General features: G+C 35.8%; 2 protein-coding genes across 2 annotated transcripts in view; one reads left to right on the forward strand and one right to left on the reverse strand.

The window, feature by feature from the left end:
- Window positions 1-16100, reverse strand: part of LOC150075975 (trafficking kinesin-binding protein 1-like) — a gene marked incomplete at its 5' end in the record, with an annotated part of 323798 nt that overhangs the window by 245097 nt on the left and 62601 nt on the right. The window lies entirely within an intron of this gene.
- On the forward strand, window positions 13714-14188 carry LOC150075976 (polyubiquitin-like). The gene is given in 2 exon segments (XM_090387837.1): window positions 13714-14036; window positions 14038-14188. Coding segments are annotated over 2 exon segments (459 nt in total). The 5' UTR covers window positions 13714-13728.

The raw sequence follows: 16100 nt of genomic DNA on the forward strand, positions 1-16100 counted from the left end.
ATATGCACTGATGTGAATTAAGGTGATTAAATGTACGAATGACAGTGAACTTACCACGTGATAATCTTTTGAAAATAAACTTTAGCATGACTTCATATATTTGTCGGCAAAGAAACTTCAATACAAAGTTTAACCATTTACTATGATGATGAAAATCCAACAATCAGCAAGGTTGAATTCTTACAACCTTACATCAACAACGGCAATGAAAAGACGAACTATAATGAAACCAGTAAAACATATAACGCATGTGAGACAAATCCCAAAAAGAAATTATCTCAAAATGAATCAAAATCTTACTAACATCAGCCTGAATATTTCATTACAAACGGATCGTCTGCAAAACTGTCGTGATGTCCTTAGGTGGCGATAAAAACTAATACGGTGCAGGTCAAATCGATGCGCGTACACTAACCATGATGCACGTGGCTCCACCCATCATTAATGATGATTCACGATTTTTTCCGCAACGTAGCCTTTTAAACAGTGCCAAAAATGAATTTCCATCAGACGGGATAATTAAGAAATTTAAATTATAACAGGGTGTTGAAAATACCTGGCACCACATTTTCGAACCTGTCAGGATCTGGCGATCATTAGATTTCAATATTAATTAAAATGATTGCTAGTAAGTCTGACAAGAAGAACTGGACATTTATTTTTTTTTTCTATTTCAGAAGTAGTTTGGAATGTCAAAACCGAGCAATATATGAACTACAAAGTTCTAATAGTAAAAGGAACTCTTTCTATTTTTAGTAAGATACAGTAACTAGCAATCATCATTAATGTCAATACAAAGTTTTATAAAAGCAAGAAATCGAGAAACGTGACCTTCGATCATTAGACTTGCTCAAGTGTCGTTGACTCATTGGAAATATATCCACGAGAACACTGTCAATAACAAATATTCACAACGAAAATACCAGAAACTCCTCAAAGAAGACTGATCCAATAAAGTTCTCTACTTTGAAATAGAGGAGACTAATCAACTCCCACATCTCTAAACGTTATATACCATGGAACATATTGTTATCAGCCAGTCTACTTTTCTATAAGATGTTTATATATTTATCATTATCTTGTTACATTTTTGCACAACGTTATTGGCACCATTTAGCTGATCCATGGCTTGCACGATATATATTTTTGACATTGGACTTTTAATCAATCACGTAGGTTAATGTATAAAATTTGCACTGCACTTTTCAAATCATAAAATCTCTTAAAATAATAGGTTCCAATGACCATCAGTAGTAGTAGGTTCCAATGACCATAACGGGTCAGCTTCAAATAAGTTGACGTAAAATCCAGGAAAAAAATTAAATAAAATACTTGCATTGTAAAAAAAAGCCTAGCGCAAAGGAACATGTGACACTCACTTGAAACTATGTGCGAAAGTTCAGAACATGTCCTGATTCAACTATAAATAATATCCACCAACTTTTTTTTTTTTTTAAATCGCACTAACTAGATAACGTAGTTATTATTAAAAATTAATTATAGTTTATTTATTTAAATTCTTATAACAACTTAATGGCTTAAACCCAGTTCCTTAACATAGTCAACAAGAGGTTGTCAAAAGTTTGCAATTGACTTAAAAGTAAGAGTAGTTAACAACGAGAACCAGGCCATTTTGCCTCAAAATGACAGAAAGGCCTCAATAAATGGTCTGAAAACTGGCAACCAAAATTTAACGCTTCTAAATGTAAGGTTTTGCACTTCAGGAGATACTGTACTTATAAGCTAGTGAGAGAGGAATTAAAAATGGTTCAAAACGAAAAAGGCACACGGTGTGTCTAGGATATATAGGACCTCATTGTTCATTCATAAAAGACGATGGTGAGATTCCATTTAGAATAATGTGTTCAAACCCAGAAGTCCCACTTAAAGAAAGGCAGCTTCTAAAAACGATTCAGAGGATGATAACCAGGTGAGATGTGCTAATCGATGTCTATAAGAAGAACGGTTTAGGTGTGGACTGCAAAGCTTGGCAACTAGACATCTTAGGGGAAGGGGGGGAGGTGACCTGATAGAAGGCTCTGAAAGGGAATCAGAAAATGAAAGGAGGTATATTATTATTATTAGCCATATGGTGCAAGGAAGCTTGAGGTTTATGCTGCACCAGCCAAAAAAAAAAAAAAAAAAAAAAAAAATTGAGTACCCTTGAGAGAGAGAAGTAGGAGGAAATCACCAAAAAAGAGAAAAATTATGATATCCAGCTCAGGATCCTGGGTGTAGGGTTATATTTTCGTTGGTAGAAGAGAAAAGCATAAAGCACAAATATAAAATTTGGGAGCGTAACAGAGGGCTGGTTCTATTGAAGTTTACTTTCGGCAGCTTGTTGGTAAACGATTAGAAAGAGCTGCTTACCAAAGTGATCGAGTCGGAGAGTTTGATAATGTTCAAAGCGGAAATTGGACAGCCACGTTTTGGTGACGGAGAGGGAATGCGTGATACACGCATTAAATATATGACTTGGTCGAAGGTCGCTAATTATGCACGCCTACAAACAAACTTAGAGAATGGGGTTTCTGTTAAAAATGGGCTACCATCAGTTTGAAACCCTGATTTCGGTATTGGCATTCTATAATAAATAATCCGGGCAAAGATCGCCTAAGCTGGCATTCCGTACAAGTTTTTTTACCTTTTAACCTCATTAATTCTCACTATGTTTTACCTGTTCATCCGTACCCCTCAACAACTACAGCTGTCGAAAAAAGAAATGGTGAGCCAGCAGTTTTAATACCTTTATTTACTGTATGTGTCGTTCGAGTAGCTCTTTGTTAGTACTAACGATGGAAACCCATAAAATCACCCTTGCACTTAACCTCAAGACGGAAAAAATGCTTAGGTAAGCTGATGGAGAGATGAGAACCAACGCTTTTTCACGAAATGTTTAAAGACAATTGAAACCAAAAATTCTGTAACAAAGCGACGATTGTTATACAAATACTGTATTCTGTTCTCGAAATCCGAATGAAAATGTGTGCATACACCTCACCACACACAAAATAACTATGTAGTGACGTTTCGAAGCTGCAGGAAACTACAAAAGAGCAAAAACCGCATTATTTATAAATACACGCACCAATCCTGAGAAAACTGAAGAATTAAAAATTAATCATCGAGTTCATTTACAGAACTTAGCATTTCGGATACTATAAGGTCGAAATTTCAATTTCCCTATACACAAACGACAGAAAAAAAGTTCAGTAACCTGCGCTTCTTTTGTCTTGATGGCTATATATTTTTTAAAATATAGCTTGCATCACTAGCCATCCCGATTTTTAAAATTGCAGTCTATAAAACCGTGCAGCTTGCGAAAACTTATCAGTTTTGGTAATAGTGATATGTCTGAGTACTAATAGTCGGTGCTAGTTCACTTCACTTAACCTATGTAATTCGTTTGAAACAACGCATGAGAATGGCAGTCTATGTAAATACAGTTAAACTGCGAGCAATTAAAAATAAACGTTTACAGCAATTTATTATTCAGTTCAATAATCAAGAACATAGGCATCAGAAACAAACTCCAACGAAGAAAGAACTTATGCGTGCAAGTCCGTAATTTATGACGCTCCTTCAATTATACTAATGGCATATTTGCGAATGACGAGTCCATTGCAGAAAATATAATGTAAGGGTGAGTGAGCTGTGTCGTGCGGAAGATCACAAGCGTCAGATGGAAAAAAAAAAAGGAGGGTGCAATCCACTCCTCCTCCAAATTTTGGCATACTTTTTTTTTTAAATAGCAAACCAATGTTCAGCTACTTTTTTTCAGATTGCAGGTCGATTACTCTACGGTTTCTATATGTGATGGGCCAAATAAAAATTTTAATTAAAATAAATCAAGTATCTGATCGTTGCCCCGTCCTGAGATTCATATACTTGGCGCCCACTGTCCAAAAACTGGTATAGCCCGCAAATTATATTAATGGATTGCAGTGCATCTTTTACCTTTTGTAAACGTGACCCATAATCATTGCATTCTTATTAGCTTACAGCCAAAACTTGTAATATTAATTTAACATTAATTATTTATATAAATGTTTTTTGACTGGACAGTATATTCCTAAAATCAAAAAGTACATACATAATTATTCTTTTTTGACAACGACCACTTCTAAACATTAAGAGTATTACAATTTATATTAATTATGGCTAATAACCCTTTTTATTTTCATGATTGTTATTTTTATCTGTTCTGAAATGATAGTTATCAAATATGTTGTTATTTGGTTTTTAGGAGCATTAGCAACTAAGGCCATATTGCTCCGGGATATGCGGTGGTCATTCCCTGACCTTTCCACATCCTCCGTATTTGGTGGTGACGGGCTCAAACCCCGGTCTAATCAAGAAGCATGTGCTACGCACTGCTGCTCCTTCCCACCTGGCTACGGAGGCGCCTTTATCAAATATGGACTGAAAAACAGCAAGTGTGAGAAAAATTAGCAATCTGGTATCATTCCTAATAGGTAAAACTTAATTCCTATTTCCAGGTCATTTATACAAGTTCAGGGTCTCTCAAAATAGTAATTAAGTTATGACAGTCAATAAAAAAAAAATCATACCTACCTTTGATCTTAAACATATGCATACACAGACAATAATAATAAAGCAATTATACTACTTTCTATTTGGGTTTTCTTTTCTTTCTTTTGAAAGTTCTTACTGAAGATATTCAACTCTACAAAGATTTTTTTAAATCAACTTTTTTGCAAACTATGTCAAAATTAAAATTCCAATTTCATCCTCAAATCAGAAAACAATAACTTACTTTTAGGAATCAGTTCCATATTCAGAGTTGCCTTGTAGCCTATAGATAAGGTGCCGAGTATTGAGAAAATATATCAATTACAGAATGAGTCACAAAGAAAAGCTATTCGAGTGACAGAGAAATAATCATAGAATGCATATATCATGCATCCATCTATTACATTTTTAAAGTAAGGATACTTTACTCCATCAGGATGGAAAGTTCTACAGAGATCAGGCTGTAAGCTGAATGTTCAAAATATTAACAGAATTGACATAGAAAATCCAACAAATGCCTTTTACCAAAGTGGGAACAAACACTTGCAACTTCCAGTAACAAAACTGATCAGGGTCAATGCAAGTATGGGCATTACGGTACTTGTAACATCTTTTCTGTTGACTTCTATCAAATATCGTATACTATTTAGAACAATTCAAAGGCCGTCACTACTGGAAACAAATTATTTCACCTTCTTTCCAATGGGCAAGTTTATATATCTAGAAAATACAGTTTCTACAGAAACATACCCAACTTACAGTAAAGTTGAATGTTTGTAGATTAATAGCATCTTGTTTCTGTTGATTTAAATTAAGAACACTGATCTCGCTCCCCCCTCCCAACATGGAGGGATTGTCTACTGTAAACAACCCTGTATCCACTGCTACACAGGTAAAAGAGCACCTTTCTGTTGAAACAAACCATGTTGCATGCCCAATATTATGAATGACTGAGTTAAAGAAATGAAAATGCTACTTATACCAGCACAAAGTCCTGAATTGAGTATCCCAGCCATTTGTCAGATACAATGGCAGCTTTAAGGAAGCAAGGAAGTGCAGAATGATTGATACAGCATAATAAAAGGCAAGTGAGCCACTGTTGGCAATAATGCTTTGCAAGTCTCATTTGAACAAATCAGTTTCGGCAAAAAATTCAGTACAATAAACTATTTTCAAAGTCAACCTATTGCCCAAATGTACTGGTTTAATGTAATGAAAGATTTTTTTTTTTCAAGAAAAATAAGTTGTTTTAAAAAACAAAAACTGAAAAAAAACTTGACATTACACCCTCTACATTTTTCACAATTCTGAATGAACTGTATTCATATGCTTCCCCCATTTTAAAATACATTCAGTCTGTGCACACCACAATAGTAATCAACTTTTATACCTACCTACACTGTTATGTGATTCATCTACTCAGAGACCAACATGTTTTTTTATTAGATAATTTCTAGAACAGAAAAAGAGCTGCAACCCAGAAAAAGTTATTTTAGGCATATGTTTGTGTACACTTTTCTCATTTTCAGGTCTCAAATTGATTCAGAAAGTACAGCCCACATATCACAAAAATCTAAACAGCAAATAGATTGCCAAACATTATTTGATGAAATTATGTCCGATATAGTTGTAGACAATACCAACATATCTTGAGGGAACTTCTAAACATTATGTACAGGGCAGGGGATCTTGACCTACAGATAAATTAGAAGTTAAAGCTTTGCTCATGCTTCTGTATTCAGCAGAAATACAGAAGTCTGAGGAAACCCACATATCATCGGTACTTAGCCGATAATAAAAAATGGATCTGCTGATCTCACAAGCAGTTGCTTGAGAGGTAGTCAGCTACGTACTGATGATATACAAAACAGAAGTGGGCATTGAGTAGTTCTGGCTGACAATGGCAAAAGTCATTTTCTAATGTTACTGAGAGCTACACAATTTGATCACTTAGACACCAAGAGTGTTTTTTTTTTTTTTTTTTAGTTGGCGCATTGGCTTCTGTGGCCATAATGCACCTCCCAAGGTTTTTGCAGTACTTTGATCCAAGCCCGAGGCGAGATTCGAACCCGCACCAAGAGTGTAGGGAAAGCCACTGATAAGTTGGTACCAATAGTAGTAGTAGTAGTAATAGAGGCATGTGATGCAAGAAAGCAAGCTTATGTCATATCAGTCAAAAAAAAAAAAAAAAAAATCCAATTTCACACAACCATTCCCTCTAAAAGTTTATCCAGTTCCTCCTTGAATTTATTTAATCTACCAACTTCCACAATGATAGATGGAAGTTTGTTCCAGCAATTAACCACCCAATGGCTTAAGACCAGCAGGTGGTTAATATGAAGATTTGACATTTTTACTGAAAATAGTGTTCCTTATTGTGGTAATGTGCCACTGTGGACAAGAAGCTGAAGAGATTTATAAAGGAAATGTCAATTGAGCCTGTACATCCCAAACAAACTGAACAAATATGGCATAAAAATATTCACCCTAGTAGATACAAAAACCAAACTATATCAAAACTTTAGAGATGTACGTAGGAGAGCAACCCACAGGACCATACCATGTAAAAAGTGATTCAAACAGTATAGTCAAAAGACTTATTAGGCTATACCCAACATTTTAAACCAATTGTCACCAGTAGTAATTGGTTTACAAATTTTCCTCTGTTAATAAAAACTTCACAGTCCATCATATGTGAGATCCATAAAAAGAGAATAAAAGGGAAGTGCCCGAAGGGTCGGTGAATGCAGAAAATAGAGAAGACAAAGTCTGTTCAGATTTTACAGTTGTATCTTAATACAACTATAATCTTGAAATCTGAACAGACTTGAATTGTTTGTCTGCATTCACAGATCCTTCTGGCACTTCCCTTTTTTTTTACCTGTTGAAGTATTGATTTCATTATCATAATGCATGGCGAATGCCAAAATAATATTTATTCTTTTACACTATAAATGTGCATAATTGGAACAGTCTGGGTTAACTCCCATCAAACACCGGTTAGCTGGGTTAATGCAGGGAATTTTATGTATAAAATTATCCATCTAGCTTTTTTTTATATCCCTGGCAAGGATAAAAAACAAAAAGCTAGATGGATGGAAAAACTAGATGGGGGGGAAACCCTAATTTTGGGAGTAATTACTCCATTCCCTCTGCCCTTCATGCATGCCAGTAATCATACTTCTAGCATGTTTAGAATAGTGAAATTGTACATCATTAAAAAAAAACCAAAAAAAAAAAAAAAAAAACTCCATTTATTCTGTGGACTGCCAAGGTTGTCCAAAAAAGTCTGTAGAACAAATGGAATAAGTGATTTACAAATTCATTATGACTGCATACATATTGGATTAAGGGCAGCCAGATTTTTTGTGATGGCATGCACATTTGGTGACAGTGTATGGGCCTAAATGCACAACCTTATGGCCAAGCATGCTAACCACTGGACGGCAGTAACCCAACTACTGATTTGACTGTCGAAACATTGATACTAACCCAGTGTGATTGGCTGGTCACGTTATAAAGTTAGTATTGTGTATAATATTGTAATTCTGTAAGATTTCTGTCTTTCCTGAATAAGTTGGGAATACTATACACAAACAATACAATTTCATCATTCTAAATATAACCCTTCATTACATCTTTTTACCTTTGAAAATCTGGAGATTTGTAATTATACGCAAGAGGAAAAAAAAGATTTTTTATTTTTTTATTTTTAAATCCAGACTTGGAACTTAAAATATATTTCACTGACTATATTAAAATACAACAATAGGATGCTTTATTAATACAGTATACAGCAGACTCGATTTACCACTGGGACACTTCAAGACCCCAAATAAAAAAAAAAAATAAATAAAAAAAAAAAAGAAAAATCAGCCAGAAAACATAAAATTCAAGTAATAACTAGAATAGGTATAAACAGATATTTTGCAAGTCGTAAATAAGCGACAAGAAGCGCCGTTATAAGTTGTTACTGGGAGATTAATGTGCCTATTATCCTGCAACTTCCACTGTCCTCACACCCAACGCTCAAAAAAAAAAAAAAAAAGGGGGGGGGGCAAATGTTTAGTTTGTTTTAGTGCGTCGCGTCGATTGTTGTGTTTCGTCGCACCGCGAAAAGACAAATTTTGTTTCGTTATTTATGTCAGGGATGTCGAAATTTTTTTTATAGTAAATATATATATATATATATATATATATATATTTTTTTTTTTTTTTTTTTTTTGTTTAGAAATCACGAAAATGATGGGAAAGCGCAAATCAGTTGCGTTTTCAGTTAAACAAAGACTTGAAATTATTCAAAAGTTTGAAAACGGTGCGTCCATTAAATCTCTAATGAACCATTATAATGTTGGTAACCAAACCATACGCGACATCGTAAAAAATAAAAGGGAAGCATCGTATTGGACACGAGTGGTATGTGGTAAGTTTTTTTATCTATCGCCATATTTTTTACGTGGTTTCTGAACATTTTTCGATACAGCAAGTCCCCGACTTACGCAACTACGGATTTACGTAAATTTGGTTTCACTCAATTTTTTTTTTATAGGATTGTAAAATTTAAAACAAAAAAAAATAATAAATAAATAAATAAGCAATCACTAACAACGATCACGGCATGCACAAGTGAGATCGGAGTAACAAGCAAAAAAAAAAAAAAAATAGGAAAGAAGAGAAGATTCTTACAATTATGTATTTATGGTTTTTTTTTTTTATATGACTGATGATTTCACCTCACCATAATAACGTAAAAACCAACAGAATTCCAGCTATCGGTATCATCGCAAATACAATGAATCGAGTTTACTACCCGTTTATAATAGATTGCGCTAACAGAAAGGCCACCGTAGCCTAGTGATTAGGCGCGCGGGTGCATAAGTACACGTGCAAGTGACCGGAGTTCCAGCCCGTGACTGCTGAATACGGTGCTGTTTCTTGTATTCTCTCTATCTTGTGAACTCCTCTGACTGTTTGGTCGTCCAGGAGTATAAACAGAAAATTTATTTATTTATTTTATTAAAAACCCAAAAAACGGAAAGTGCAAATTGTTTTTTGTTGACTTACAGAAATGTGCTTTAGCAAAATGTGAATTTTGCTAAAGTGAGTTTAGTGAAATAGTGAGGAAAAGTGAGTTTTGGGAGAAAAGGGGAAATAGTGAGTTTTCCCCTTAATCCTGTGAAGTTCTTTTCAGAAAATTTAATTTTAACCGTTATCATGGTGCCAACTAAGAGAATAAGTGACAGCGGTACTAGTAAATCTACTAAGAAAAGGAAAGCGATCGATTTGGATCAGAAAATTTAACTAATAAGAATGTGTGAAAATTGTCAAACATTAACAAGTATCGCGCTGAATTCAGATTTGTCAATACAGCCAGGCCTCGCATAACGCTAGTTCGATTACCACATGTTTCAGTTACCGTTATTTGAAAAAAATTATACCACTTTTCACGATGCAAATTTCCAGTTAACACGTTTTTTTTTTTTTTTTTTTAATGGAGTAGTTGAAAAAGATTTGAATCGCGCGTTAAGCTTACCGCGCGTCAGACAGGCAATAAACAAACATTTGCCTCAGTGTGTTCCATCCACAATCGGAAAAAGACGTGTTACTTGTTTGTCTCCCGCTAATAAAGTCAATGCAGACTTGCATTTAAAAATTCAAATTTTTAAATGAGACAGATGAAAATGTTACCGCGAAGGAGATAACGGTAAAAGAACTAGATGAAATCTTTCGTATCGCAGAGAACCTCAAACAAAAGGTAGTAGTAGTAGTAGTAGTAGTGGCATGTGATGCAAGAAAGCAAATGTATGAACTTATGCAGCATCAGCCAAAAAAAAAAAAAAAAAAAAAAAAATCACACCATTCCCTCCAAATGCCTGTCCAGTTCCTCCTTAAATTTATTCAACCTATCAACTTCCACAACGACAGATGGAAGTTTATTCCACCAATTAACCACCCGCTGGCTAAAGGCAAATTTCCGCACATCTAGTCTACATCTGTCTTTTCTTAATTTGAATTTATGCCCCCTTAGGTTCGTAATCTGAACAAGTGGAAGGATTTCATCAGAATTCAGCGTGCACCCATTCAAGGCCTTATATACCTCAATCAGATCACTGCGCAGATGCCTAGTCTTCAAGCCACTGGAATTTGCAGAACTTAAGCCTCTCTTGGTAAGAGGATCCCATCATTCCCCTCACCAATCTTGTTGCCCTTCTCTGTACACGCTCAAGTAAATCTACATCCTTCCTAAAATGAGGCCTCCAGACCTGTACGCAGTACTCAAGGCGTGGCCTGACCATTGCCTTATACAGAGGGATAATCACCTCCTTTTCCCTGTTAGCAAAATTCCTATATATCATTGACAAAACCCCATGACCTGCCCTGGCAGCCTGTCTGCATTGCTCAGAAAACTTCATATCTGCCTGCACAATTACTCCCAGGTCTTTTTCATTTTCTACTACCTTAAGTGTAGTACCACACAGTTGGTACGTTTCTCTGGGATTACTTCTACCCATATGCAGTACTTTGCATTTGTCAAGGTTAAACTTCAGTTGCCACTTCTTAGCCCATCTGCCCAAATTATCTAGATCCTGTTGCCCAACCCACAAGTTCCAGTCAATATCTGGGAAGTTAAAATCCCCCATTATAAGACATTCCGATTTACTAGCCCACTCTATTTCTCTGTACAATTGTTCATTGTACTCATTCAATGTTTGAAGGTTTGAAGTTCTCTGCGATATTTATTTCGCCTGGGCCCAGAGAAGATTGTTGTCCGCTATCGGAAATGATTGATGAAAAGAGAAAGGCAACACTGTTCAAATATTTCCGCAACAGTAATTTCTTCATTGTGTATTTTATGTCAGAGGTTACCAAACTTTCTCGGTTCATGGCGCCCTTAGTGTCTCAGTAATTTTTTTCACGGAACACCCAGACCAAAAGAAATACATAACAGTTCCGTTTAGTAAAGGTAAAGTGCAGCCATTATCAACCCACTGCAGGATGGAAGCCTCCTCAACAATTCATGCTGAGGGAAATGGACCATAATCTGCCACTCTGGTCCAGTGCGGGTTGGCAGATCGACCGTATGCAGCAGTCAGGGGCTTGAACCCCGGTCTACTCAAAGAGCGTGTGCTACTGCACTCCCACTCCTGACCACTCGGCTACGGAAGTTTAGTAGTTAGGTCCAAACAACTTAGGCCGCCGTAGCCTAGTGGTCAGGCGCGCGGGTGCATAAGTACACGTGTCTTGAATGACCAGGGTTCAAGCCCGTGACTGCTGAATACGGTGCTGTTTCTTGCATTCTGTGTATCTTACAAACTCCTCTGACAGTGTGGTCGTCCCGGAGTATAAACAGAAAAATTATTATTATTATTAATAAGAAATGTTGACACTGTGAACTACCTTAAGCTAGTAAGTAGTTTGCGCGGTATCCGGCAGATGTCGAGTATCGCTGTGTTTCCCTCGAAAATTTAAAATATTCCGCAGCGCACAGTTTGGAATCCGCTGTTTTATGCAATAAACATTTAATTCCATAATTATTTTCATTATCTTTTACATTGTATACAGTTAAAAAGTTATTTAAAAGGTATTTTTAAAATTCTTTATAGACATTCCAGAAGGTCTATAGACATACCAATTATAATTTTCCTATTGATTATTATATTCGATTAACGCGTTTCCGTTTTGCGCGATGCGCTCGCAGGACGAATTAATCACGTTAATCGAGGCCAGCCTATAATAATATAATAGCAATATGTTACTAGTCATTCCCGAGTTACGTAAAACTTGAAGTAAGAAGTCCTGGAACGTATCTCTTACGTATGTCGGGGACTACTGTATTTCTGGATTAGCCGAGAAATCAATTATCCAGGATTTGTTTTTTACCATCTAACCCGGAAAATCGAGTCTACTGTACTTTCAAACATTAGCTTATCCATAGGATTTTTCTGTTTGGATTCTACATTAAATATAAACCAAATATAACTACAAGGAAAACATTTTTGCAGACTTTTATCCTCTTCAGAAATGTTATTTCAAAGTTTTGCTTACAACAGTGGCCCTGCTGTCAAGAGTATTCCCAGTTTTATCAGAGACACAATCCAAGCTGAGGTTTTTTTGTTTTTTACATGGGTGAATCCTCTCACACACATTGCTATGAGGAATTGTTAAAATGCCAAGTTTTTTCCTTTGTAAGTTCATTAATTTGTCTTTTTTTAACTTCTTTTGGAACCTATGACACTGTAAAAAATGGAAAGGGGTTCCAAGTGCAGTTGTACAAGTGTCTTTGACGAGCCAAGAGAAGGAAGGCCATCAACATCCACAGAAAGTGAGATGGTTGCAAAGGTTAAGCAGCTGGTGCTGAGTGACAGATGTGAAAATTCATCACAAATGCAGTGGGAATTAGGCATGGGTCTGCCCACAGGATTTTACACGACCATCTGCACATGTCTAAGGTCTCTGCACAATGGGTTCCAAAGATTGCTGATGCCTTTGCAGAAGCAATGTTGAATGCAATCTTCTCGCCAACTGTTGGATTTGTGTAATGTGGATGTTGAGAACTTTTTTGATTGGTTGGTGACAAATGACTTCTTGTTTCAAGAAATGAAGAAACCATTGTATGGACGCTGCTTTGATTTGTCTCAGGAAGTCATCAATGAAGTGGAATCGTAGTTTCAGCCAAAAAGTGCGGACTGTACGATCAAGGCATTAAACTACTGATCCATAGATGGAAAAAATGTGTTACTATACATGGAGAGTACATAGAAAAGGATTAAAGTTCCTGTGAAGTTTCACCTTTCTATTATTTCTAGGTAAGGGTACAAACTTTTTGATACCCCTTCGTATACATTCAGCAAGTATGACAATATTGTGTTTTGACTTTCCAATAAAGACTAATTTTTGCTGGCAAACAACTGGAAGGTGGATGTACCCTATCAGATTATAACATTCAGAAAGAATCTACACTTCATCTTGTTCTTAGGCTATGTGGTTTGTTTGTTTGTTTGTTATTTGGTTTTTAGGAGCATTAGCAACAAAGGCCATATTGCTCCAGGAATATGCGGTGGTCATTCCCTGACCTTTCCGCATCCTCCGTATTTGGTGGTGACGGGCTCGAACCCCGGTCTAATCAAGAAGCGTGTGATACGCACTGCTGCTCCTTCCCACCTGGCTACGGAGGCGCCCCGGCTATGTGGTGGCATGACAAGCTTTGTAAAGACATTGACAGGCAAGACCATAACACAAGAAATGGAACCAAATGATACAATTGAAAATGTGAAAGCCAAAATTCAGGACAAAGGAGGAATTCCTCCTGATCAGCAACGTCTTATCTTTGCTGGGAAACAGCTGGAGGATGGCTGTACTCTATCAGATTACAACATTCAGAAGGAGTCTACCCATCACCTTGTTCTAAGACTGAGAGGTGGCATGCAAATTTTTGTGAAGACATTAACAGGAAAAACAATAACATTTGAAGTGGAACCCAGTGACACAATTGAAAATGTGAAGGATTCAAGATAAGGAAGGGATTCCTCCAGATCAGCAACGTTTGATATTTGCTGGGAAACAGCTAGAGGATAGCCGTACACTTTCAGACTACAACATACAAAAAGAATCAACTTTCCACTTGGTTCTCAGACTTCGTAGTGGCAATCACTAGATTATAACTGCCAGTGTTTAGTTTTTTCTGTAACATTACCTAGTTTAGTTTAACTTAAATTACAGAAAGTAATGAAAACAAAAAGATGTATCATTTTTAAATGATACATCTATTTGTTTTCATTACTTTCTGTGCTGCACATTGTTCTTATGCTTAATTATTTGCAAATATCTGATTAATTTGCTTTCCTCTGCTTGAAATTGAAATATCACATCTACATAAGTACAGTCAGTTCTGCTATAACACGGTACATATGTTCCTAAAAATGTCCGCGTTATGGTATTTCGCACATTAAAAACAACAGGGCTTACGGGAAAAACAGGGTGGGAGCAGAGCACTCAAAAAAATGTTCAGCCTGGTAAGTAAAACACTAAAAAAGTTAGAAACCCAATAAAATTGCTAACACAGGTTTAATTATCTTAAATTTCTAATAAATAAATAAATAAATATTACAGTAAATATAGTACTTTACATTGACAAGATATGTTTTGCCTGATTGATATTTCTGTTCACTGACCACTGACTTTTTTTATTGTAAAATTTAAAACAGTAAAAAAGATAAGCAATCAATAAACGACGAACACAGGACACACAAATGAGACAAGTTTATGAAGCTTAAAAAATGGGAATGAAGAGAAGATTCTGAAATTTTATTTATGTTTTTTATATGATTGAAGATTTCATGGAAGGGAAAACACATTTCACATTGATAATAAAAACCCACAGAATTCCAGCTATCAGTATTATCGCAAATGCAGTAAGATAGTTTATTACCCATTTATAATTAGATTGCACTAACGGAAAGCTCAATAAACCGACTACAAATTGGTTTTATGGTTTTAAGGTACTGCTCACAAGAAATGTGCTCCTCCGCTCGTGCTATCCTGCCTGACGAAATTTCTATTCAAACAGACAAATGTTAGCTCCTGAAAACATGAGTCTGCCTACCTTGTGAATGACAACAGTGTCTCCGACCAATACAACTACAGAAAATGGTAAATATAACTCTCACACATATGACATTTTTTAAGACTATTGTAAACTTGTGTATGTATTGCTGTGCAGGTCGCTATTCAGCTCATGCCGAGTTTTCATTTTCTTGGTATTACTCACAGATGAAATCACACATGAGCCAACACGAAAATCGCATTATACTGCATTGTTCCCTAATACAGCAGTTGCATTGGAGCAAATTTGCATTGTAAAAATGCACATTATAGCGGAACTGACTGTACAAAAAACAATACAAAATTTGGAAAAGTAACAACGTTACCTTTTCAGATTTTACAATAAGTATTTAAGTTTCCCCCAGGGTGTCCCTCATTAGCCACTTTTATACTTCTTGTGGCAAGGCTTGGACCAAATCTGGTCATGTGCGTGCAGTGTTTTGTTTCTAAATTTTGTGTTCTGTTTTGTTATGTGGCCGGTGCCTGGCATATTACCAAAAATCCTATATTGGTATCAAAATCAGCAGGCAAAGAAAGCTCATCACGGACATTCCTGTCTTCTTTGAGGAAAGAGTCCAAAGATCATGGACCAAATTTCACCCCATCACACTCCATTAACAGGACAAGATTCAGATTTTACACTAAATAGAAACCTTATATATACAGTCTTCTTAAATACTATCATATTTCTGTAGCATCTTACTTGAAGGACAAAGTTAATTAACTTTATTCCACATAAAAAAAATAGCAAAAACTGCATTAAAGTCGGCATTTTATGTACTGTAGACTAGCACAGACTTGATTCATGAACTACCAAATTCATTAACAAAAATAATTTGAAATTTGAAGAATTTTTAAAAAGTTTTAATATGTAGGTTAGTGCAAATGCATCATTTTAACATAGCTATCTACAAAAGTAGTTAAATTAATTAATTACATTGGCATCGTTTTGGTTATATCTCTTA

Source organism: Mastigoproctus giganteus, chromosome 13 (assembly GCF_048544385.1).
Source record: "Mastigoproctus giganteus isolate SK-2022 chromosome 13, ASM4854438v1, whole genome shotgun sequence".
Classification (NCBI taxonomy): Eukaryota; Metazoa; Arthropoda; class Arachnida; order Uropygi; family Thelyphonidae; genus Mastigoproctus; species Mastigoproctus giganteus.